Raw genomic sequence first — 22,220 nt, forward strand, 5'->3', positions numbered from 1 at the left:
CCGCGCAGCGCCCCGCGCCTGCGTGCGGCTCCTCGCGGCCACCGTAGAGGGCGTGGCGCGGCCGCGGGACGGAAGCCGGGAGGGAGTCGCCGCCGACCGCCCCTGCGACAGCGACAGCGTCAGCCCTGCGCGGAGCGCCGGCCCGATGGCGGCGGCGATGGCCGAGCAGGAGAGCGCCCGCAACGGCGCGCGCAACCGCGGCGGCGTCCAGCGCGTGGAGGGCAAGCTGCGCGCCAGCGTGGAGAAGGGCGACTACTACGAGGCGCACCAGATGTACCGGACGCTCTTCTTCAGGTAGCCGCGGCGCGGCGCGTCCGCCCGGCCCGGCCCGCCCCCGCCCGCCTCCTATTGGTCGCGCCGCGCCAGCCCGCGCCCCCATTGGTCCGCGCGGCTGCCTGTCGGAGGCCGAGGCCGGCCGGGCGCGGGGGGCTGGGGCGGCGGGCGGGGGGCTGCGGGCGGCCGGCCCGGCTTGACCCGGCCTGACCCGGCCCGGCGCGGCCGCGGCCTCCCCTCCGCGAGCTGCGAGCCGGCTGGGGCGTCCCCGCGGGCGGCACGGCCGTCGGGCGCCCTGACCGTGGGGCGACCCCTCGGCGCGGCCTGCGGCCCGGCCCGCCCCCGGCGCCGGCGTGGCCGCCATGCGAGCCCGCGGCTCAGGCCCGGCCCGGCGCCCGCTGTTTCGTGAGGCTGAGTTTCGGGGCAGGTTCGGTTCTCGGTAACTCGCGTGGGACGTGCGTGCCAGCCCTGGGGCCCGTGGTGAGAGTCGCTGGGCTTCGCGGGGCGCGGGGGCGCAGGGTCTGAGGCCCCGGCCGGGGGACACCGGGCAGAGGACGGGCGTGGGGCCAGCACCCCCGTCCCGGGCAGAGGACGGGCGTGGGGCCAGCACCCCCGTCCCGGGCAGAGGACCGAGCGTTGGGCCAGCACCCCCGTCCCGGGCAGAGGACCGAGCGTTGGGCCAGCACCCCCATCCCGGGCAGAGGACCGAGCGTGGGCCCAGCACCCCCGTCCCGGGAAGAGGACCGAGCGTGGGGCCAGCACCCCCGTCCCGGGAAGAGGACCGAGCACGGGGCCAGCACCGCCGTCCTGGGAAGAGGACCGAGCACGGGGCCAGCACCGCCATCCCGGACAGAGGACCGAGCGTGGCCAGCACCGCCGTCCCGGGAAGAGGACCGAGCACGGGGCCAGCACCGCCATCCCGGGCAGAGGACCGAGCGTGGCCAGCACCGCCCGTCCCGGGCAGAGGACCGAGCGTGGGGCCAGCACTCCCGTCCCAGGAAGAGGACTGAGCACGGGGCCAGCACTCCCATCCTGGGCAGAGGACTGAGCGTGGGGCTAGCACCCCTGTCCCGGGCAGAGGACTGAGTGTGGGGCCAGCACCGCCGTCCCGGGAAGAGGACCGAGCGTGGGGCTAGCACCCCTGTCCCGGGCAGAGGACTGAGCGTGGGCCCAGCACCCCTGTCCCGGGAAGAGGACCGAGCGTGGGGCTAGCACCCCTGTCCCGGGCAGAGGACTGAGCGTGGGCCCAGCACCCCTGTCCCGGGAAGAGGACCGAGCGAGGCCAGCACCGCCCTGCCTTGGCGTCTGTTGCCTCCACAGCCCTGCTGTGCCCCGGGTAGGGAGTGTGTGTGGAGTCCCGGGCTCCTGGCCGAGGAGGAGGTGTGAGTCGCTCTCCTAAGTGACCTGAGACAGGTCTGGTTCCGGAACCTTCTGTGCAGTGACGCCCGGCAGTCAGGCTGCGAGGAGATGGGTTCAGGAGGAGGTTTGAGGTCGTGCAGCCTTCACCCCGGGGTGGTCATGTCCATGCCCGTGGGCTGCTCTGGGCGCGCTGGCTCCCCGCGGCTGCCGTGGGCTGCTCTGGGCGCGCTGGCTCCCCGCGGCTGCCGTGGGCTGCTCTGGGCGCGCTGCCTCCCCGCGGCTGCCGTGGGCTGCTCTGGGCGCGCTGCCTCCCCGCGGCTGCCGTGGGCTGCTCTGGGCGCGCTGCCTCCCCGCGGCTGCCGTGGGCTGCTCTGGGCGCGCTGGCTCCCCCGCGGCTGCCGTGGGCTGCTCTGGGCGCGCTGGCTCCCCGCGGGCTGCATCGCTCCTCGGGGAGCAGTGGTGTGGGGTGTGTGCGCACCGTCCCGTCTGGACCTGCGCCCCCGAGATGAGACGGGTGCTGGTCTTGGGGACCGGGATGTAGGTGTTTGCATGGTGACTGATCACGAGTGTCTCTTCCTGGAAACACACTGCCTCGCGTGGGCCAGGTCCGCAGGGCTTGGTTGTTAACCCTTAAAGCTGGTTCACTCCCAAGGCAGAGCTGGGCCAGGCTGAAGCCAGGAGCCTGGCCCTCCGTCTGGGTCTCCACGTGGGTGCAGGGACACGGCACTGGGCCGCCGTCCACGGCTTTCTCAGGCCGTGAGCCGGGAGCTGGGGAGAGCTGGGGCAGCCGGAACTCCAGGCGGCACCGCGGGCCTGGCCCTGGTGTGACCCTCAGTGGACGAGTGCGTCCATGGAGGCTGCGTTTCTGCCAGACCCCCCACTGGGGCCCGGGACGCAGCACACGCGTCCCCAGGTGCACTCTGGGAGTGCGGCCTCTCGGAAGTGGGAGTCCCCGAGTTAGCTGGGGTTCTGATGTGTGTCATGCGTTTGCATATTGCCAGGCAACCAGTCACGTGGGCCGGGCCCGCCCCCCAGTGGCTGCCGTCAGCCCTTCTGGGTTGATGGGCTTCTAGAACCCCGCGCAGTGCAGTCACGGTGGGGGCGCCTGTTTGGATTCTGAATGCGCTGAGCGGGGTGGGGGTCCCTGCGGGTGTCTTAGTCCGCTTTGTTGCTGACGGGGTCTTCGCCTGCTCAGTCCCGTGGCTGCAGGGAGCGGGGAGGGGCCGGCAGCTCAGGCCCTGGTTCCTGGGTCGCTTGCTCAGCCGGTGGCTGTTGGACCTGTCCCCGTGGACGAGGAGCGAGCTGGGTTTCAGGCCCCGTGGAGGGTGTGTGGTGCACACCCAGTTCCCCGGTGAGCTGGTCCCAAGAGCTGCTGGGGACACGGGCGGCTGTGTCCTGGCCACGCCAGCACTGAAGCCCCTGCCACGGCACAGGGTCGGACACCGTCTCCACAGCGCCTTGGCCTGTGTCCACGTCCCTGCTTGGCTGTTCCCAACAGCTGAGCACGGACAGAGCTGCCTCCAGCAAGCCCGTGCTAAGGCCCGGCCGGTCCTGGGGCACTCCCACGTTGCGTCGTGGGCATCAGCGCGTGGGTTCTGGTGTTCTGTGGGGGTTTTGCTTTGTTTGTAGAGCAAGGAGGGAGTGAGCCTGCCGTGGCCCGCGGTCGGCACCCACCTGGGAGCGGGGTCCTGGGGCTCTGCGGTGGACGCCGGGACCCTCACCGGGCAGGAGGCGCAGGCGGGCTGAGCCCTGTCGGCAGTGCGGAAGTCCTGAGGCTGCCCACCCCCCACTGGACCTGGGCTGCTGGGCCCCTGCTCTGGGCACTGTGGTCCCGGCAGCCCCCTCGCGGCCAGGACCCCACCCCAGGAGTCGGGTTCCTCGCCTTCCCAGAGTTCTTTCTCGTGGTTGGGTCTCCTAAGAGGTGGCCGGCGGGGTGAGTTTGTCGCAGGCCTCAGAAATCCAGAATTGAGTGCTGTCGCACGTGGGCAAGAAACGTGCTCGCCGGTCAGGTCAGGGGAGATGGCGCCGTTCGGTGCCCCCGCCGTGCCTTTGGGCCCGGGTCCCCGTGAGGGTGTGCCGAGGATTCGGCAGCACGTGCAGGGCGCGGAGGCTGGGGGCGTCGCTGGCCGGGAGCCCCGTGTCGCACCCCTGCCCTTTGCCGTCCCTCGTCAGGTGGACAGGGCGTGGCGCGGCTGAGGCCGCCGGACTGCTGCCCTGTGTGTGGACGGGGCCTGCCCGCCCCGTCTCCCCGGCGGCGTGCTCCCGAGAGCCCGCGGGGGCGCAGGTCCACTTCCGGGGCTGTGGGTGCCCGGGCTGTTCTCACGCTGCTCTCTCTCCCGCAGGTACGTGTCCCAGGGCAAGCACACAGAGGCCCGCGAGCTGCTGTACTCGGGGGCTCTGCTGTTCTTCAGCCACGGCCAAGTACGTGTCGGCGATGGCCAGGGGGTGCCGGCGGGTGTTGTCAGGGTGCTGGTGGGCACTGTCGGGGTGCTAGTGGGTGTTCTCAGGGTGCTGGTGGGTGTGGTCGGGGTGCCGGCAGGCGTTGTCAGGGTGCTAGTGGGCATTGTCGGGGTGCTAGTGGGCATTGTCGGGGTGCTGGTGGGTGTTGTCAGGGTGCTAGTGGGCGCTGTCGGGGTGCTGGTGGGTGTTGTCGGGGTGCCGGCGGGTGTTGTCAGGGTGCCAGTGGGCGTTGTCGGGGTGCTAGTGGGTGTTGTCGGGGTGCTAGTGGGCGTGGCCGGGTTGTTGGCGGGCGTGGTCGGGTTGCTGGTGGGCGTGGCCGGGGTGCCAGTGGGCGTGGTCGGGTGCAGGCAGCCCTGTGCCCTCCCTGCGTGGCCGTGCCCCGTCTCTCACCTGTGGCCCTTGTTCTGCAGCAAAACAGTGCTGCGGACCTGTCCATGCTGGTCTTGGAGTCCCTGGAGAAGGCGGAAGTGGACGTGGCCGAGGAGCTGCTGGGTGAGTGGCAGGCCCGCACGCTGCCCCCTGCTGGTCTGAGCCAGCCTCGCCTGCGACTCCTTGTGTTGGGGGGCCGCTCCTGCCGAGCCGGCTCTGTGTGGCCCTTACAGGACGAGCTGTGTTGACGGGCGGCACGGCCCGGCACGGCCCCGCGGTCACTGCCCTCTGAGCGACGCTGGCCTGTCGGCGTCCCAGCCTTGAGCTGCCCAACCAGAGGCCCGGGGGCCCACTCGGCCGTCCCTGCTCCTGCAGAGGGTGCGGCGGAGCCGGGGACTGGAGAGAGCTGTGTGCACGCTGGGGCTGGCTGCCCCCCACAGCCCACCCTCCCTGCACGCGGGGGCGCCCGCCCAGCTGTCTCTAGTCTGTGAGCGGCTGTTCCACTGTGTGGCTCCTGCAACCGCTCACCCCGTGGTGGCCGCTGCCTGCGTCCCGGGCCCGGGCTGAGGGTCCACTCTTGTTCCAGAGAACCTGGCGACGCTGTTCGGCCTGATGGACCCGAATTCTCCTGAGCGAGTGGCCTTCGTGTCCCGGGCCCTGAAGTGGTCCAGCGGAGGCTCTGGGAAGCTGGGCCACCCCCGACTGCACCAGCTGCTGGCCCTCACTCTGTGGAAAGGTGGGGCGGGGCGAGCCTCGTCCATGGTCGTCATCGAGGCCCTGGGGGCGGGGCACGGGGCCAGCTGCCCTGGGGGCGGGGCACGGGGCCAGCTGCCCTGGGGGCGGGGCACGGGGGACCAGCTGCCCTGGGGGCGGGGCATGGGGGCCAGCTGCCCTGGGGGCGGGGCATAGGGGCCAGCTGCCCTGGGGGCGGGGCACGGGACCAGCTGCCCTGGGGGCGGGGCACGGGGGCCAGCTGCCCTGGGGGCGGGGCACGGGGGCCAGCTGCCCTGGGGGCGGGGCACAGGGACCAGCTGCCCTGGGGGGCGGGGCACAGGGACCAGCTGCCCTGGGGGTGGGGCACAGGGACCAGCTACCCTGGGGGGCGGGGCACAGGGGGACCAGCTGCCCTGGGGGGGTGGGGCACGGGGACTAGCTGCCCTGGGGGCGGGGCATGGGAACCAGCTGCCCTGGGGGGTGGGGCACAGGGGGACCAGCTGCCCTGGGGGCGGCGCACAGGGGACCAGCTTGCCCTGGACCATCTTGCTGGGGGGGGCGGTGTGCAGGGGGCGTCCGGTGAGGCCCGGGTGTCCTGCCTGGCCGGGTGTGGGCAGCCCGTCCCCTTGTGCCGGCCCTGAGGCCCGGCGTCTACGTGAAGGGGCCGTCTGGGTGTCCAGGGCTCCGTGGGGGTGTGCGTGGTGTAGCCCCCACGAGCGGGCGCGGGGCGGCGAGGGCCTGGGCAGAGACCTCGCTGTCGCCCTGCAGAGCAGAACTACTGCGAGTCGCGGTACCACTTCCTGCACTCGACGGACGGCGAGGGCTGCGCGCACATGCTGGTCGAGTACTCCACCTCCAGGGGCTTCCGCAGCGAGGCCGACATGTTCGTGGCCCAGGCCGTGCTGCAGTAGGTGCTGGGGGCAGGGCGGGAGCTGAGCGCGGCCGTGCCTCCCTGCTCGGGCCTGGCTCGCACCGAGCCCCCGTGGCGGGGTAGCGTGGGCGGCACAGGCCCCCGTGGCGGGGTAGCGTGGGCGGCACAGGCCCCTGTGACAGGGTAGTGTGGACGGCACAGGCCCGTGGTGACAGGGTAGCGTGGGCGGCACAGGCCCCCGTGACGGGGGTAGCGTGGGCGGCACAGGCCCCTGTGACGGGGGTAGTGCGGGCGGCACAGGCCCCTGTGACGGGGGTAGTGTGGACGGCACAGGCCCGTGGTGACAGGGTAGTGTGGACGGCACAGGCCCCCGTGGCGGGGTAGCGTGGGCGGCACAGGCCTGCGGTGATGGGGTAGCGCGGGCGGCACAGGCCCCCATGATGGGTTTGTTTAAAATCTGAGAGGCACCAGTCTTGGCGCCGTGGCACGCGGCGTGGCCACGTTCTCTGCCCCAAGCTCAGGGCACTGCCCGGGGAGCCCTGGGTTGCGCCTGCCATGCCCCATGGAGAGAAGCCAGGGTCCGCTCCCCGCCCAGCCGTGCCGCAGCAGGTGTGCGCCGGCGTGCAGCCATGACTGCACGGGGGGAGGGGGTCTGCTGTGAGCCCCGCCCAGAGCAGGGGCAGTGTGTGGGGGGGTCTGCTGTGAGCCCCAGCCCAGAGCAGGGGCAGTGCAGGGAGGCGGGGTCTGCTGTGAGCCCCCAGCCCAGAGCAGGGGCAGTGCAGGGAGGCGGGGTCTGCTGTGAGCCCCCAGCCCAGAGCAGGGGCAGTGCAGGGAGGCGGGGTCTGCTGTGAGCCCCCAGCCCAGAGCAGGGGCAGTGTGTGTGGGGGGGTCTGCTGTGAGCCCCGCCCAGAGCAGGGGCAGTGTGTGGGGGGGTCTGCTGTGAGCCCCGCCCAGAGCAGGGGCAGTGCAGGGAGGCGGGGTCTGCTGTGAGCCCCAGCCCAGAGCAGGGGCAGTGCAGGGAGGCGGGGTCTGCTGTGAGCCCCGCCCAGAGCAGGGGCAGTGGGGGGGGTCTGCTGTGAGCCCCGCCCAGAGCAGGGGCAGTGCGGGGAGGCGGGGTCTGCTGTGAGCCCCCAGCCCAGAGCAGGGGCAGTGCGGGGAGGCGGGGTCTGCTGTGAGCCCCGCCCAGAGCAGGGGCAGTGGGGGGGGGTCTGCTGTGAGCCCCGCCCAGAGCAGGGGCAGTGCAGGGAGGCGGGGTCTGCTGTGAGCCCCGCCCAGAGCAGGGGCAGTGGGGGGAGGCGGGGTCTGCTGTGAGCCCCCAGCCCAGAGCAGGGGCAGTGCGGGGAGGCGGGGTCTGCTGTGAGCCCCGCCCAGAGCAGGGGCAGTGGGGGGGGTCTGCTGTGAGCCCCGCCCAGAGCAGGGGCAGTGCGGGGAGGCGGGGTCTGCTGTGAGCCCCCAGCCCAGAGCAGGGGCAGTGCGGGGAGGCGGGGTCTGCTGTGAGCCCCGCCCAGAGCAGGGGCAGTGGGGGGGGGTCTGCTGTGAGCCCCGCCCAGAGCAGGGGCAGTGCAGGGAGGCGGGGTCTGCTGTGAGCCCCCAGCCCAGAGCAGGGGCAGTGCGGGGAGGCGGGGTCTGCTGTGAGCCCCGCCCAGAGCAGGGGCAGTGGGGGGGGGTCTGCTGTGAGCCCCGCCCAGAGCAGGGGCAGTGCAGGGAGGCGGGGTCTGCTGTGAGCCCCGCCCAGAGCAGGGGCAGTGGGGGGGGGGTCTGCTGTGAGCCCCGCCCAGAGCAGGGGCAGTGCGGGGAGGCGGGGTCTGTGAGCGGAGGGGTCCCCGCCCAGAGCAGGGGCAGTGCGGGGAGGCGGGGCCTGTGAGCGGAGGGGGGAGGCGGGGCCTGTGAGCGGAGGGGGGGAGGCGGGGCTGTGAGCGGAGGGTCCCCGCAGGTTCCTGTGTCTGAAGAACAAGAGCAGCGCGCTGGTGGTGTTCACGACGTACACGCAGAAGCACCCGTCCATCGAGGGCGGGCCCCCCTTCGTGCAGCCCCTGCTCAACTTCATCTGGTTCCTGCTGCTGGCTGTGGACGGGTGAGCCCGCGGGGGCGGGCCGGGCGGGCGGGGCGGGGCGGGGCTGCGGTCACGGCGGCGCTGGCGTCACGCGGGGCCCTGTCTTTCAGCGGGAAGCTGACGGTGTTCACGGTGCTGTGTGAGCAGTACCAGCCGTCCCTGCGCAGGGACCCCATGTACAACGAGGTGAGGGCCGGCGCCTGGGGGCGGCCTGCTCGGGCCCGCAGCGCCTCGACCGTGTGTCCCGGGCTGGGGGTGGGGGTGGGGGTGGGCGCCCCGGCCGGCACCCCGTGCCTCACGGCCCCCTCCCCGCAGTACCTCGACCGCATAGGCCAGCTCTTCTTCGGGGTGCCGCCCAAGCAGACGTCGTCCTACGGAGGCCTGCTCGGTAAGCCCCCCCCCCCCCCCGTGGCTCCAGGGTGCCCCACGCCGCGGCCGCCCAGGCGCTCCCCGCTGGCCTTTACATTCTGTGTCGCGATCGGGAATCGCGGTTCTCGTGTTCGCCAGGGCCCCGCCTCCCGCGGCCGGGTGGACTTGAGGCCGCTGCGGGCAGGGGCTCCTTCCCGGGGCGAGGCCCTGGCCCTGAGTGGGAGCCTCCGCCCATGGGGCGGCCCTGCTCACGCGCCCGCCGTGCCCTGCAGGGGACCTGCTGAGCAGCCTCATGGGCGCCTCGGAGCAGGAGGACGGCGAGGAGAGCCCCTGCGGCGGCAGCCCCATCGAGCTGGACTGAGCGCGGCCGCCGACGCGGGCACGGGTCGGACGGGCGCCCGCGACGGGGCTCCTCGCGCCGGCGGGCCCTCGGGCCGAGGCTGGCGGCGCCACGCCGGGCGTCTGTATGTGTGTGAGGCGGCCAGGCGGCTCGGGGCCCGTGTCCCCTGCGCTCCCCCAATAAAGCACAGGCCTCGCCGTGGCGCCGCTCTCCCGCTGCCTTGTTTGCCGGCCCGTGGGGAGGGCGCGCGTGTGGGCAGGCGGCCTGCACTCACCGCGCCCGTCCCCGGGCCAGGGCTGCGGCCCCTCCGGCTGTCCCCGCGCCGTCCCGCCACCGCGCAGAGGCCAGCAGGCACCGAGAGGTGTGGACACTTTATTTCTTCACAATTGAAAGGGGGTTGTGGAGGACACGCGGCGGCCGCGTGCGCCGTGCGGGGCGTCGGGGAGCTCTGTCAGCACGCGTGTAAATAAATCCTTTCTACCGGCTCGCAGCGTGGTCCTCTGAGCGCGCGCGCCCGGCCCCGGCGGCCAGGGTCCTCTGAGCGCGCGCGCCCGCCCTGGCGGCCAGGGTCCTCTGAGCGCGTGCGCCCGGCCCCGGCGGCCAGGGTCCTGGGGTGGGGGAGCGAGGGCCCGGGGCCACCCATGGCTGCGGCCGCACAGAGCCGGCCCTTCCTGCCCCCACACCTCGGGACGCCGCGAGACCTCCGACACGCGTGATGTCCTGGGTCCAGACCGGGGTTCCCCACCAGCACAGCCACATCCTGGGCTTCGTATCACGCTTGTCCACGTCCTCCCACGCACTGCCCCCACGCGGGGCTGCCCGTGTGTGCACTCGACACACCTGGGGCCCAGTCTGGCCTGGGCGGTAGTGGACGTGGCACGAGGGGCGGGGCGGGGGCGCAGCTCCCCCCCAGTCGTGCCAGGCAGGGCTGAGAGGGGTCCACCCCGGTCACCTGCAGGGGTGCTCTGTGCAGCTGGGGCACAGGGCGCGCACACCGCGGCCCCCACCGTTGGCCCACCAGCAGCAAGCAGGGAGGGGTGAGCTGGGTGCGGGGCCAGCAGTGAGGGTGGGCGGGCGGGCGGGCACCGGCCATCATCAGCACCAAGTGTCTGGCACGCAGGCCACTGGGTCCCCACAGGCGAGGGCTGGGCAACCCGTCTGCCAAGCCAGGGGCCCGGGGGGTGGGGGCCTCCAGCCAGCAGAGGGTCCCCAGGACCGGGGCTGGGTCAGTGTGGGGACCAGGGCCAACGGCCCAGGCTCCAGGACCACAGCAGGTGCACAATAAATACTTGAGGGGGGGGCGGGGCAGGGGAGGGGCAGAGTCCCAGTGCCAGGCCCACGGGGCCCTGCTCCAAGCCAGGGGTCGCCTGGGCAGTCTGCTCGTGATGCGGCCCAGACCCTACCTGGCCGGGCTCCCTGCGTCCACAGCCCCTCCCTGGTCCAGCCTCCAGCTCCTCAGCCACGTCAGCCACGTGAGTCTGTGGTCCCCAGGTGGGCGGTGCTGCGCGCTAGGGCTTATGCTTGAAGTGGGCTTCCACTAGAAACAGAACGGGCATTGGCCTGGTCCCAGCCACACGGGCAGGGGTGCCCCGCGGGCCTGGCCACACCCCCACCCCACGGACCCCACAGGCCTGGCCACGCCCCCACCCCACGGACCCCACAGGCCTGGCCACGCCCCCACCCCACGGACCCCGCAGGCCTGGCCACGCCCCCGCCTCACCTGCATACTCCTGGGGCAGCATGGGCCTGTCCACCACCTTCTGGAAGGCCTGCACCCACTCCCGCTGGTCCGCCTCCGTCTCACAGGTGAACAGGAACTTGCGGTCGGGCGTGACGATGGTGATGCCATGCGGCCAGTGGTGGCCCTGGGTGGCCGGCGGGAGCCCCCCCAGCACCGTGTAGCCGCTCTCCTTGCTGCCGATGAAGACCTCCCCACGGGCGAAGGCGTCCTGTGGGCGGAGCCAGAGGACAGGGCTGGGCTCGAGCCTGCTTCCCGCCCCCACCCACCTGCCAGGCGCCCCCCCCCCCCGGCCCAGCCCCTCACCAGGGGGTCTTTGAAGTACATGAGCCGGCGGTCGTCCATGGTGAACCAGCGTTTCCGGAAGCCCTCGGTTTGCTGCGGGTCAGGGGCGGTCATGAGGGGGCGGCGCGGCCCAGCCCAGCCCTGCCCTACACACCCTCGGCCCTGCACACCCCCAGCTCGGCCCTGCCCTGCCCTGCCCTGCCCTGTGCACCCCCGGCACTGCATACCCCGGCCCGGCCCTGCCCTGTGCACCCCCAGCCTGGCCCTGCCCTAGCCCAGCCCTGCCCGGCCCTGCCCTGTGCACCCCCGGCAGGGGCTCCCGGGGCCGCCGGCCTGCACCCACCTTGGGCCCCGTCTTCTCCATGTAGCCTTCCTTCAGGTAGTTCCTGGAGAGCTTCGGCACCAGCTAGGACATGAGGGCGGTGAGGGCGGGGCCGGGCCACCCCCCCCCCCGCGCGCCCCCCCCGCCCCGGCCCGCCACACGCCCCCGCCCACTCACGTCTGCGTCGCTGGCCCCGGGGAAGGCCACCTGCAGGTAGTGGAAGCGGGCGGCCCGCAGCGCATTGAACCAGTCCACAATCTCCTAGGGGCCGAGAGCAGGCGCACGGTGGGCTCGGGCGAACGAGGGGGCCGCGGGTGGGGCCCGGGCAGGGGCGCACATGGCCAGGACGTGCCCACCGGGCTGAGGCCAGGAGGCCGCCTGGTTCTCGGGGGCCAGGCCACATGGAGCGAGGCTGTGGCCCAGGGCTGCCCGGGCCCCTCTGGACCCCACCTCTCATCTCCCAGGGCCACACCACGGACCATGACACCCAGCCAGCACTAGGTGGTCCCAACCTGAGGGCCCGGCCAGCCCACCTCTCCTCATCGGCCTCGGCCGCAGGCCCTAGGCGGCCGCCTGCCACACCACCCACCCAGGGGAGAGCAGGTGCCCACCGCCTCCTCCGGACCCTCCAGCCACAGGAAGTCCCCTCCCACCCCTGGCTGCAGGTTGGCTCGGCACTGGGCCACCCAGATGGAGGAGGGAGACCGCACGGCCCGGAGCACCAGGTCCTCCCGGAGTGGGCCTGGGACGGGTGACGGCAGCGTCGCACCGAGGCCGTCTCTGGGCCCTGGCCAGGCCCAGCTCCCCCACACCGGGAGCCAGCTGAGCAGAGACAAGGAAGCTTGGGGGACCCTGAGCCTCGAGAGCTCGCAGAAGCCACGCCGCCGACGGGCACGAGCCCGGGGGACGTCCCCGAGAGCAGAGCGGGAGAGAGGGGAGCCACGGGCCGTGGCCTCTGCCCGAGGAGGGGCTCCCAGGAAGGCCAGGGCGGCGAGGGGCAGGGCTGGGTGCCGCTGTCCAGGGACAGCCTCGGCCGCTCCCGGCGCCCACCCTCCCGCCCGCGGCCTCGGCCCCTCCCGGTGCCCGCCCTCCCGCCCGCGGCCTCGGCTGCTCCCGCCCGGGGCCTCGGCCCCTCCCGGTGCCCGCCCTCCCGCCCGCGGCCTCGGCTGCTCCCGCCCAGGGCCTCGGCCGCTCCCGGCGCCCACCCTCCCGCCCGCGGCCTCGGCCCCTCCCGGTGTCCGCCCTCCCGCCCGCGGCCTCGGCTGCTCCCGCCCAGGGCCTCGGCCGCTCCCGGCGCCCACCCTCCCGCCCGCGGCCTCGGCCCCTCCCGGTGTCCGCCCTCCCGCCCGCGGCCTCGGCTGCTCCCGCCCGGGGCCTCGGCCCCTCCCGGCGCCCACCTTGCCGTCGTCGTGGTACAGGAAGATGTTGCGGGTGCTGTTGTCCTTCAGGTAGGTGAGCTGCAGGCCGTGCGGGTGGCCGATCTTGGCCGGTTGGAAGGTGGCGTTCAGGTGCTCGATCTTCATGACGGCCTTGGGCTCCTTGGCCTGGGGGGGAGGGCAAGGCTGAGGCCGGCGGGGTGGGCACAAGGGGCTGGCGCTCCTCACCGACACCCCCCGGGGTCCCCAGGGCCCCCGATGCGCACTGGCTCGGGGGTCCTGGCTGGCTCTGCTGAGGGGGTGTGGCCACGAGGCCCCCGTGGGCTCTGCACGGCCATAAGGCCGAGGGCAGGCACCCAGGCCGCCACTGCCCGCCCACGATCCGTGGCCCCCAACCCCGTGGGGCGGCCCGACCTTCACACAAGACCCATGCGTGTGTCCCCTGCTCACGTCATTCTTGTTGAAGTACTTCAGGGCCCCCTCCCGCTCCGTCAGCACAAACTTCCGGCTCAGGAACTGCCCGTTGTCCCGGCCGCGTTTCCACAGGAAGCCCTCGCGGTACCCTGGAGGGGCGCACAGACCGAGAGACGCGCTGTGGCCCACGGCAAAGTCCCGCCCACACCCAGGTCCGACCACCGTGAGTGACAGCACCTGGGCGGGATCTCACCCATTGCCCGCCCCTTCCTGACGGAGGCCCCGCCCATGGCCCTGAAGGTCCTAGCTCCCAGACAGGAGCCCCCAGCCCTGTGCAGACGCCTCCAGGACCACTGCCCCATTGCCACTGGGTGGGTGCAGGGCAGGGCCAGGGCCGCACTGACACCCTGCCTCCCCAGGCCCAGGCCGCAGCCACCCACAGCCAGGGCTCCCTCGGGTGGCCTCCGATTACGGCGCACGGTTCGCCGCCTGTGCCAAGGCGTCATCTCCAGCTGGGGGTCCCGAGCCCCTGTGCGCGGTGCCAGTCCCGGCTGCCGCTGCTCCCTGCTGGGGCCCGGGGAGCAGAAGACGACAGCCCGAGTCCCTGGGCCCTGCACCCGCGTGGGGGACCTGGAGGGAGCTCCTGGCTCCTGGCTTCAGCCAGGCCCAGCTCTGGCCGTTGTGGCCATTTGGGGGTGAACCAGCGGATGGAAGCCTAATTCTCTCAAGTAAATAAACCTTTAAAAAGAAGGAGGAGCTGTGTGGCCACCGGAACCAGAGACAGCAAAGGGGCCGCCCGGAGCCTGGGGGGCCATCCCTGCCCCACCCAGCTCAGCCCGGGAACCCAGAGGGGGACGAGGCCAGGGATGAGGCAGGGGACCAGGTGGGGACCCAGCGGGCGAGCAGGCAGGGGGGTCAGGCGGGGGACAAGGCCAGGGGAGCAGGCACGGGGTGAGGTGGGGGACAAGGCCAGGGGACCAGGTAGGGGATGAGGTGGGGACCAGGCGGCCTCTGCCCCACTGATGCAGGACCCGTGCGTCTTCACCCACGGGAGGGGCCGGCTCGGCCCCGTGCCCCTACAGGGCACCCTCTCCCCAGCAGGCAAGCCCTCTGCCGCGTGGGGACCAGGGCCACCATGTCCCCAGCCTAGCAGGGCTCTCCTAGGAGCCCTGTTCTGACCGACGCGCACCGGCCCGGCTCTGCCCGGAAGTCCGTCCACAGGGCTCCTCCCGGCGCCGGGGCCAGCCTTCTGGAGCAAAGCGGGTGACCGGGAGACAGGCTCAGAGGCAAAACAGCAGCCCCAGCTGAGGACCCCAGGGGCTTCTCCACCCAGGCCCACCGCCATGCCCACCGTGCCCAGCAGGTGGCAGCAGCGCCCTGGGAAGCCAGAGCCGGCTTGGGCACAGCGGCCAGGGCTGCGACCGCCTCCGCCGAGGGCCCAGTGGCCAGGCACCCACGCTGGCACCGAGCTCTCGGCCGGGCCCTCACCAGTCCCCAGCCCACGCGAGCCTCACGTCCTTCCTGAGAAAGGAGCGTGGCCGCCCTGGGCTCACCCCACGGCCCCTCGGCATTCCCTGCCCTTGGCCCCAGCGGCCTTGCCACACCCACCACAGCCCTGCCCTCCTGAGGACCAGCCAGCTCCTCCCCAGCGCCACCTGCTGGGCGGCCGAGGGTCAGCCCATGCCAAGGCCCCGCCGGTGGCCTCTGCACACAGCGTCCCTGAGCGGGAACACTTGGTGGACGGCGCTTCCCACGCACCGGGCGTGGGCTGGGGAGTGGCGGGGACCGAGAGAGGCTGTGCACCTGCCCTCCCCCCGCCGCAAACGGGACTCCACCTGGGGGCCCCAGGGACGGCCAGGCAGCCGCGCTGTGGCACAGGGGATGCAGACGGGCCACACAACGTGCACACAGTGACGCAGGCCGCACAGGTGCAACGCGGACGGGCCACAGGCATGCGCATGGTGACGCAGACGGGCCACACACGTGCACACGGCGACACGGACGGGCCACACTCATGCGCACGGCGACACGGACGGGCCACACACGTGCACACGGCGACACGGACGGGCCACACTCATGCGCACGGCAACACGGACCGCACGAGGCAAAGATGCAGGGCAGAAAGCAGGCAGGGCTGCAGGGGCCGGCTGCTCCTGGTGCGATGGACCCTCCCTACATCTTACCGCCCGGGGCTGGGGATGCAAACCCACCCATGTGTGTGGCGACTCCCAATGCCAGCCGAGGCGGCTGTGGGGGCCTGTAGCCCCCGGCGGAGGAGGGACATCCCCATGGAGGCCCCGCCCTGTGGGGGTCCACTCCTCGCTGGGCTCGGCACAGGCCACCTGGAGCCTGAGCTGCCGACACGGCCCCGGGCAGCACGCGCACTGCGACCTCACCGTGAGGCGGCAGGCCTGGTTCCGGGGCGGCCTCTCCCTGGAGCCGACCCCAGCCACACGGGGGCCTGAGCCAGTGCAGGCTCCCGGGAGAGGCCGCTGTGCCGAGCACCAGCCCTGGCGAGCCCGGAGCCGGTCACCAGCTGGGCCCCGGCTGTCAGCTCTGTCCACTCCGCTCTGCTTCCTGTCACTTGCCGAACCCTCTGGGCACAGCCCGGGCACAGGGCCATCCAAGGGACGCGGCCCTCCCCGGTGGTCCTGCTAGGGCTCCAGACACCGAGGTGGGGGTAGGCGGGGCTCTCCGTGGCAGCTGCAGGCCACAGCCCGGGCACCATCCCTGCACTGCTGCCAGCAGGCAACAGCCCACCCCGGAGGGTCTGAGCTGCGGGCCAGGGCGTGGGGATCACGCCAGGCCCCAGCCGGACCCTCGTGACCCTTGACCCCGCCTCGTCCTGGACCTGTCACTCAGCCGGGAGGGCCACACCTCCCCCCACGGGGAGCTGACGTGGCTCCCCACTGCCGCCACTTAGCGTGCCCACCACCCGCGGGGAGACAGGCTCGGGAGGCCAGCCCGGCCCCAGCTTCGCCCTGGGACACGGGGGACAAAGGGCGGGGAGAGGCTGCAGCCCTGCGCCGTCCCTGCCTGGCACCACCGGGAGGGGCCGTCCTGAACCCTGGGGGTGGGCGGGGCGGTGGCGCCCCCGACAGCACCGGCATTGTCCTTGCCGTGAAAGCAGCCATTGAGGCTGGTGGGGCGGGCGCGGTCTGAGGAGGAGCTGGCGCCAGCCGCCCTGGGATCTGGGGGTGCCTCCCCCACCCCCCTGCTTCCACAGGGCCCGCCCCTCAGCCCCTCCCGCCTTCCCTGAGCCACTTCTAGAATGTGGTGGCCCGGAGCTCTGTGACAGGAGCCGGGCAGGGCCGAGACCCCCGTGCGAGGCCCGGCCCAAGCAGGTGGGGGCGGGGGCTGCTGGGGCCCACGTCACGCCCTGGGCAAACTGAAAGGACGCGGCTGTGCCCCCCGTGGGGGACGGCCAGCTGGTCCCCTGCCCCTGCCGTCTCAGCCCACGGCTGGCCCACGCCATCCCGACCCCTGCGAGGGGCAGCGTCCCAGACACGTACCTCCCCCGAGGGCCGCTGGCTCCGCCCACACAGGGTCCCGGCTGGCGTGGGACCAGGAGCCCTCACGGCCCCCCCAGCCCCGGGGCCCCCAGAGCCGGCCTTCCTGTTTCTCCGGGAGCTTCTGCATTTGTGGGGCGCCCCTCCCAGCCTGCGAGAAAGTGTCCCTGCGGCAGGATCAGGAAGTGCCCCCAGGGGACCCCAGAGGAGCACCAGGGTGGGGGGCCCTGGCTCCGCCCTCAGCGAGCAGGCCTGGGGCGCCGGGGCCCAGATGCCGGGTGGGGGTTGGCCACTCTGAGGACGGGGAGCCCCCACGCAGGACGGGCACCTCGGGGCAGGAGGGCGGGCCCCTCAGGAGCCCAGGGTCACCAGCCGCAGCCCCGAGCCCAGCTTCCTCTGGAGAATCCGGGCAGAGCCCAGGCGCGGTCGCCCCTCACCGCACACCCCTCCCCCACCCAGGGCGCGGGCGGGCGGGGCCGGCGCACTCTGTCCGGGGATCCCCAGGTTCCCGTACCTGGCACCGCCCTCGCGACCCAGAGGGTGACCTGCTAGGGCGGCCTGGCAGAGGCCTCAGTGGACACAGGGCCCCGGGGCTGCGTCACTGCCCCTCCACAGGAGCAGAGAACCGGGGGTCTCATCTACAGTGGGTGCCGCTCGGCCAGCCGGGGACAGCGGGACAGGCCGCGAGGGGCCGCTGGCCAGCCGGGGACAGCAGGGGGGGCCACGAGGGGCCACTCGGCCAGCCGGGGACAGCGGGACAGGCTGTGAGGGGCCACTCGGCCAGCCGGGGACAGCAGGGGGGCCACGAGGGGCCACTCGGCCAGCCGGGGACAGCAGGGGGTGCCGCTCAGCCAGCCGGGGATGGTGAGACAGGCCGCGAGGGGCCGCTCGGCCAGCCGGGGACAGGCTACAAGGGGCCGCGAGGGGCCGCTCGGCCATCAGGAGCGGACGGAGCGGAGGGCCAGGAGGCAGGTAGACCCCCACAGTGAGTTCTCTCTCCGAGGAGGGCATGTGCAGACCCCACGTCCATGCCTGTGACCCACAGGGCCAGGCCGCAGCCTGGACGCGGGGACACTCCGTCCCTGGCTCTCCAGGGCCTGTGGCATAAGCCGCCTGGACAGACTTGCAACGCTGCACCTGCTGTGCCCACCTGCGCCCGCCCCGGCCACGCCTGTGACAGCAAACTGGCCCCCAGCACCGGGGGCGGCCGTCTGCCCGGCAGGGGTTCCAAAGGCCAGGGGCATGGAGGGGCCCAGGGGCCGTGCATGGCATGACCTGGGGGCCCAGGACTCCTGAGAGCCCACAGAGTCCCCCCACCCTGGGATGGACGCAAGCCACAGGCGCTGCTGCCGCCCCCCACCCCAAACAGCCGGGCTCGTCTCTCTCGGGAGGGTCCCTCCCAGTGCCAGCGGCAGCCCCGTGGCCAAGGACGCCGCGTGTCCAACCAGACTCCTGCGCCACCTTCCCCGCAGCACCAAGTACTGCCAGAGCGGAGCCACGGCCAGGAGGTGGGCGCTGGCCCAGAGACACCAAAACCCACTCCTGGCACCGCCAGCCCGGCGCCTGGAGCCGGAGCGGACACGCACGCCGGTCCACAGCGCTCTGCCCACGCCCAGCTGAGCTGGATTTTCTGTGCCGGGGCAGGAATGGCCACGTGGTGACGTGGCTCTGCGGTGAGGCCACACAACCGGGGCTCGCCGGAGGGAGACGGCGGGGGTCCAGGCAGTGGGTGCCCCGGCTCCTCCCCCTCCCCATGCAGGGAGGGAGGGTCTGGGCTCAGCTGGGAGCCGCCCACCACCCGGCCAGCCCGGTGCTCGCCGCCCCCACCCCCAAGCTGGGCCTGCTCACCGCAGGAGGCGGCTGAGTCTGACCCGGGACGCCTGACCTCAGGGCTCCGAGTTCACGGCCCGAGCCCTGCCCCATCGCCCACCACCACGGCTCGCCCAGGCAGCACCGGGTGGGCGTGGCCTGAGCCCTCCCCGTGCCGGCACTCACCTGCCGAGTACGGCTCCTGCTTCTCGGGCAGCAGGAACTCCTGGCGCTCGTACTTGGCGCGGATCCACTGCTCCCGGAGGAGTCTGCGAGGACAGGAGACGCTGGCCCGGCCCCGACCCTCGCAGGCCTCGTGGCCAGGGCCAGGGGCTCCGGCGGGGGGCAGGGACGGGCGCGGGGGGACGGGGGCGGGGGGCGGGGGCGGGGCGCGGCCCATCTGAGCTGCACCTCCCCCGGCCCTGCCCCGCGGACCCCCAGCGGACCCCGGCCGCCGCCCTCGGGCCCTGCGTGTGCCCGACTGCCTCCCCCACGCCCAGGACTGTACAGGGGACCCCCACCCGCTGGCCCACCCCCCAGATGGCCACAGCTGGGCCAGGAGTCGGCACCCAGACGTGGGCGTCCCCACTGCCCCGCACTGCCGGCTCCCGCTCGGGCTTTCCAGGAAGTCTCCAGGGTGTCCAGCCTGGAGGGTCTCTGCCCCTCAGACAGAGGCAGAGAGCCAGGGGTCCAGGCCCAGGCAGCAGAGGCCCCCGGGCAGACGCGGCCAGCAGACCCCGGCCCGCTCCTGCCCAGCTCCGCCCCCCGGCGGGCCCCACACACCTGCGCACCCTGAGCTCAAATCAGACCCCGGCTCCTCCCACGCAGGTGAGGCCACCTGGCTCCTGGCTGCTCAGACCCAGGCCCTCCCGTGGCCCCCACGCCCACTTCCGCCCCAGCCTCTGCTCCCGCTCCTCTCCCACCCCCCCCAGGAAGCCAGACAGGCAGGTGAGCCCCTGAGCCCCCCACTCTTCCAGGAACAGCATCACCCCCACTCGACCTGCTGGCTGCCTGCCCCGCCCCTCTCACGGCTGCCTGCCCCCCCCCCCCACTCACGGCTGCCCGCCCCACCCCACTCAGCCTCCCCGCCGTCTCTCTTCGTCCCTCTGCACCCTGGGCCGTGACTGCCCCAGCCACAGCTGTCTTAGTGTTGACAGTGACCCCTGGCCCGGCCAACACCCCAGGGGCTCAGGCCCCCCCAGAGCCCACCCCGCCGGGTGCCAGCCTCACAGGCCAACTTGTGGGTGGCCCGGGGAACAGGGACGTGGCCACTGCCGTCATCGCTCCCAGGCTAGGGTGCGTCCGCTGGCCGGCTGGGCACCCCCAGAGCACACTCAGACGAACCCCTGACCGAGAGCCGAGGGGAAGCCAGGGCTGGGCCGAGATGGCGTCTGCCTATGGCCTGCACGGGGCTCTCGGCACAGCTGGGGCTCAGGTCCACTGGGTGGGTCCCAGCAGCCTCCTGGGCAGCCCACTCTGTCCCCGTCCTGTCTCATGGGGGCAGCAGCCGCGGGATTTGGGGCCCACCCAAGGCAGGACGACCTCACGTGCACTGGGGACCCCTACAGCCCTGGGGCCCTGGAGGGTAACGGGGACGCCACGGCTGGCGCTGACACCGCGACCACCAGCAGCCCCGGGGCGGGGCACCGGCAAGGTCAGCTCGCACACAAGGCCTCCTGGACCTGGCACGGAGGCTTCCGGAAACAAGAGGAAGCCCAGGGGCCGGCGCTGTGGTAGCGGCTAAGACCGCCACCCGCGGTGCCAGCACCCATGTGGGCGCCGCTTCCAGCCCGGCTGCTCCACTTCCGGCCCAGCTCTCTGCTGTGGCCTGGGAAAGCAGAGGAGGACGGCCCAGGTCCTTGGGCCCCTGCACCCATGGGAGACCTGGGGAAGCTCCTGGCTCCTGGCCTTGTCCTGGCCCTGCTCCAGCCGCTGCAGCCATTCGGGGAGTGAGCAGCGGACGGAAGAGCTCGCTCTCGCTCTCTCTCTGCCTCTCTCTGCCTCTCTGTCTCTCTCTGTCTCTCTCTCTGCCTCTCTCTGTCTGTCTCTGCCTCTCTGTCTCCCTCTCTCTCTGCCTCTCTGCCTCTCTCTGTCTGTCTCTCTCTCTGTTTCTCTCTCTCTACCTCACAAATAAATGCTTTAAAATAAAAAAAATTTAAAAAAGTGTGGCCTGATTCAGAATTGGGAAGGCTGCAAATCAGCTACAGGAGCACCAGGCCCTCCAGGAACACCAGGGCCACAGGACACGGGGGCCAGGAGGACACGGGACACAGGACATGGGGTCACGGGGCCACAGGACATGGGACACATAGACACGGGACATAGGACACAGGGGCCAGGAGGACACGGGACACAGGACATGGGGTCACGGGGACACAAGACATGGGACACAGGACATGGGACACATAGACACGGGACATAGGACATGGGGGCCACGGGACATGGGCCACAGGCACATGGGGTCATGGGGCCACAGGACATGGGGGCCATGAGGACATGGGACACGAGACATGGGGTCACGGGGCCACAGGACATGGGACACATAGACACGGGACATAGGACATGGGGGCCACGGGACATGGGACACAGGCACATGGGACACATAGACATGGGACATAGGACATGGGGGCCACGGGACATGGGACACAGGCACATGGGGTCACGGGGCCACAGGACATGGGGTCACGGGGCCACAGGACATGGGACACAGGCACACGGGACACAGAACATGGGGGCCACAGGATATGAGCCACGGGCACATGGGACACAGGGCATGGGGATGTGGGACACGGAACACAGGCACACAGGACATGGGACACATGGACATGGGACACAGGGCATGGGGACAAGAGACACAGGACATAGTACACAGGACACGGGGGCCATGGACACAGGGCATGGGGACACGGGGACACATGGACACGGGACACAGGGCATGGGGCCAGGGGACACGGAACACAGGCACACAGGACATGGAACACATGGACATGGAACACATGGACACGGAACACGGGCACACAGGACATGGGACACAGGCACATGGGACACAGGGCATGGAGGCCATGAGGACATGGGACACGGGAAATGGGGGCCACGGGACATGGGCCATGGGCACACGGGACACAGGACATGGGACACATGGACACGGGACACAGGGCATGGGGACAAGAGACACAGGACATAGTACACAGGACACGGGGGACATGAGACACAGGACATAGTACACAGGACACGGGACACAGGGCATGGGGGCCATGGGACATGGGACATGGAACACAGGCACACAGGACATGGAACACATGGACACAGAACACGGGCACACAGGACATGGGACACAGGCACATGGGACACAGGGCATGGGGGCCATGAGGACATGGGACACGGGAAATGGGGGCCACAGGACATGGGCCATGGGCACACGGGACACAGGACATGGGACACATGGACACGGGACACAGGGCATGGGGACATGAGACACAGGACATAGTACACAGGACACGGGGGCCATGGACACAGGAGCACGGCTGCACCAAAGGGACGGCCGGCAAGGACACGGCCAGGGGCCGCCGTGCGCACGGCCGAGGCCCCCCAACCCACCGCAGGCAGCGAAGGACCAAGCAGCTGCGGCTCAGATGCCGCAGCCCCCAACGGGCCTTGTCCAGGTCCCTTCCCCTCCCCCCCCAGGAGCCCACTGCCCCCTCACAGACCCCAGCAGGACCCTGCCCGGGCCCCCCTCAGCCAGGACCCAGGATGGCCCTCCCAGGGCTCCCTGGACCTCAGGAGGCTGCTGGGGGCCACGCCGGCCTCAGGCTCCTCCCAGGGACCCCGGTGCCTCCTGCTGCACCCCTCCCCCACCCGCCCAAGTCCCCCAGTGTCTGCCCACGCTGGGCATCAGGGCAGGGGGAGGGCACGGGCCCCATCTCAGGATCCGCGCTGGTGAGGGCCCAAGGCCCCGCCCC

The 22,220-nt window shown here is 72.3% G+C and overlaps 2 protein-coding genes and 1 long non-coding RNA gene across 4 annotated transcripts in view; 2 read left to right on the forward strand and 1 right to left on the reverse strand.

Moving 5' to 3' along the window:
- GET4 (guided entry of tail-anchored proteins factor 4) lies at positions 1-9,293 on the forward strand. 2 transcript variants are annotated; one of them, XM_051835245.2, is made up of 9 exons: positions 1-294; positions 3,975-4,053; positions 4,503-4,584; positions 5,048-5,197; positions 5,944-6,082; positions 7,980-8,120; positions 8,210-8,285; positions 8,415-8,487; positions 8,741-9,293. In XM_051835245.2, exons 1-9 carry the CDS (start codon positions 146-148, stop codon positions 8,827-8,829), a joined length of 978 nt encoding a protein of 325 aa, XP_051691205.1. In that variant the 5' UTR covers positions 1-145; the 3' UTR covers positions 8,830-9,293. The 2 variants fall into 2 exon arrangements, with proteins under 2 accessions (XP_051691205.1, XP_051691204.1); XM_051835244.2 differs by lacking the exon at positions 1-294 and adding an exon at positions 1,630-1,763.
- ADAP1 (ArfGAP with dual PH domains 1) overlaps positions 9,167-22,220 on the reverse strand; it is a 24,220-nt gene continuing 11,166 nt past the window's right edge. The window contains exons 4-11 of the mRNA XM_070064267.1: positions 18,448-18,530; positions 12,980-13,092; positions 12,551-12,697; positions 11,331-11,414; positions 11,175-11,237; positions 10,853-10,924; positions 10,529-10,757; positions 9,167-10,345 (exon numbers count right to left, since the gene is read on the reverse strand). Of these exons, the coding sequence (XP_069920368.1) occupies positions 10,317-10,345; positions 10,529-10,757; positions 10,853-10,924; positions 11,175-11,237; positions 11,331-11,414; positions 12,551-12,697; positions 12,980-13,092; positions 18,448-18,530 (820 nt within the window). The 3' untranslated portion in view covers positions 9,167-10,316. The remainder of the gene's footprint in view (positions 10,346-10,528; positions 10,758-10,852; positions 10,925-11,174; positions 11,238-11,330; positions 11,415-12,550; positions 12,698-12,979; positions 13,093-18,447; positions 18,531-22,220) is intronic.
- On the forward strand, positions 13,035-13,694 carry LOC127488012 (uncharacterized). The gene is made up of 2 exons (XR_007915376.2): positions 13,035-13,166; positions 13,363-13,694. It is a non-coding gene; the product is annotated as an uncharacterized lncRNA (long non-coding RNA).

Source organism: Oryctolagus cuniculus, chromosome 19 (assembly GCF_964237555.1).
Source record: "Oryctolagus cuniculus chromosome 19, mOryCun1.1, whole genome shotgun sequence".
NCBI classification, from domain to species: Eukaryota; Metazoa; Chordata; class Mammalia; order Lagomorpha; family Leporidae; genus Oryctolagus; species Oryctolagus cuniculus.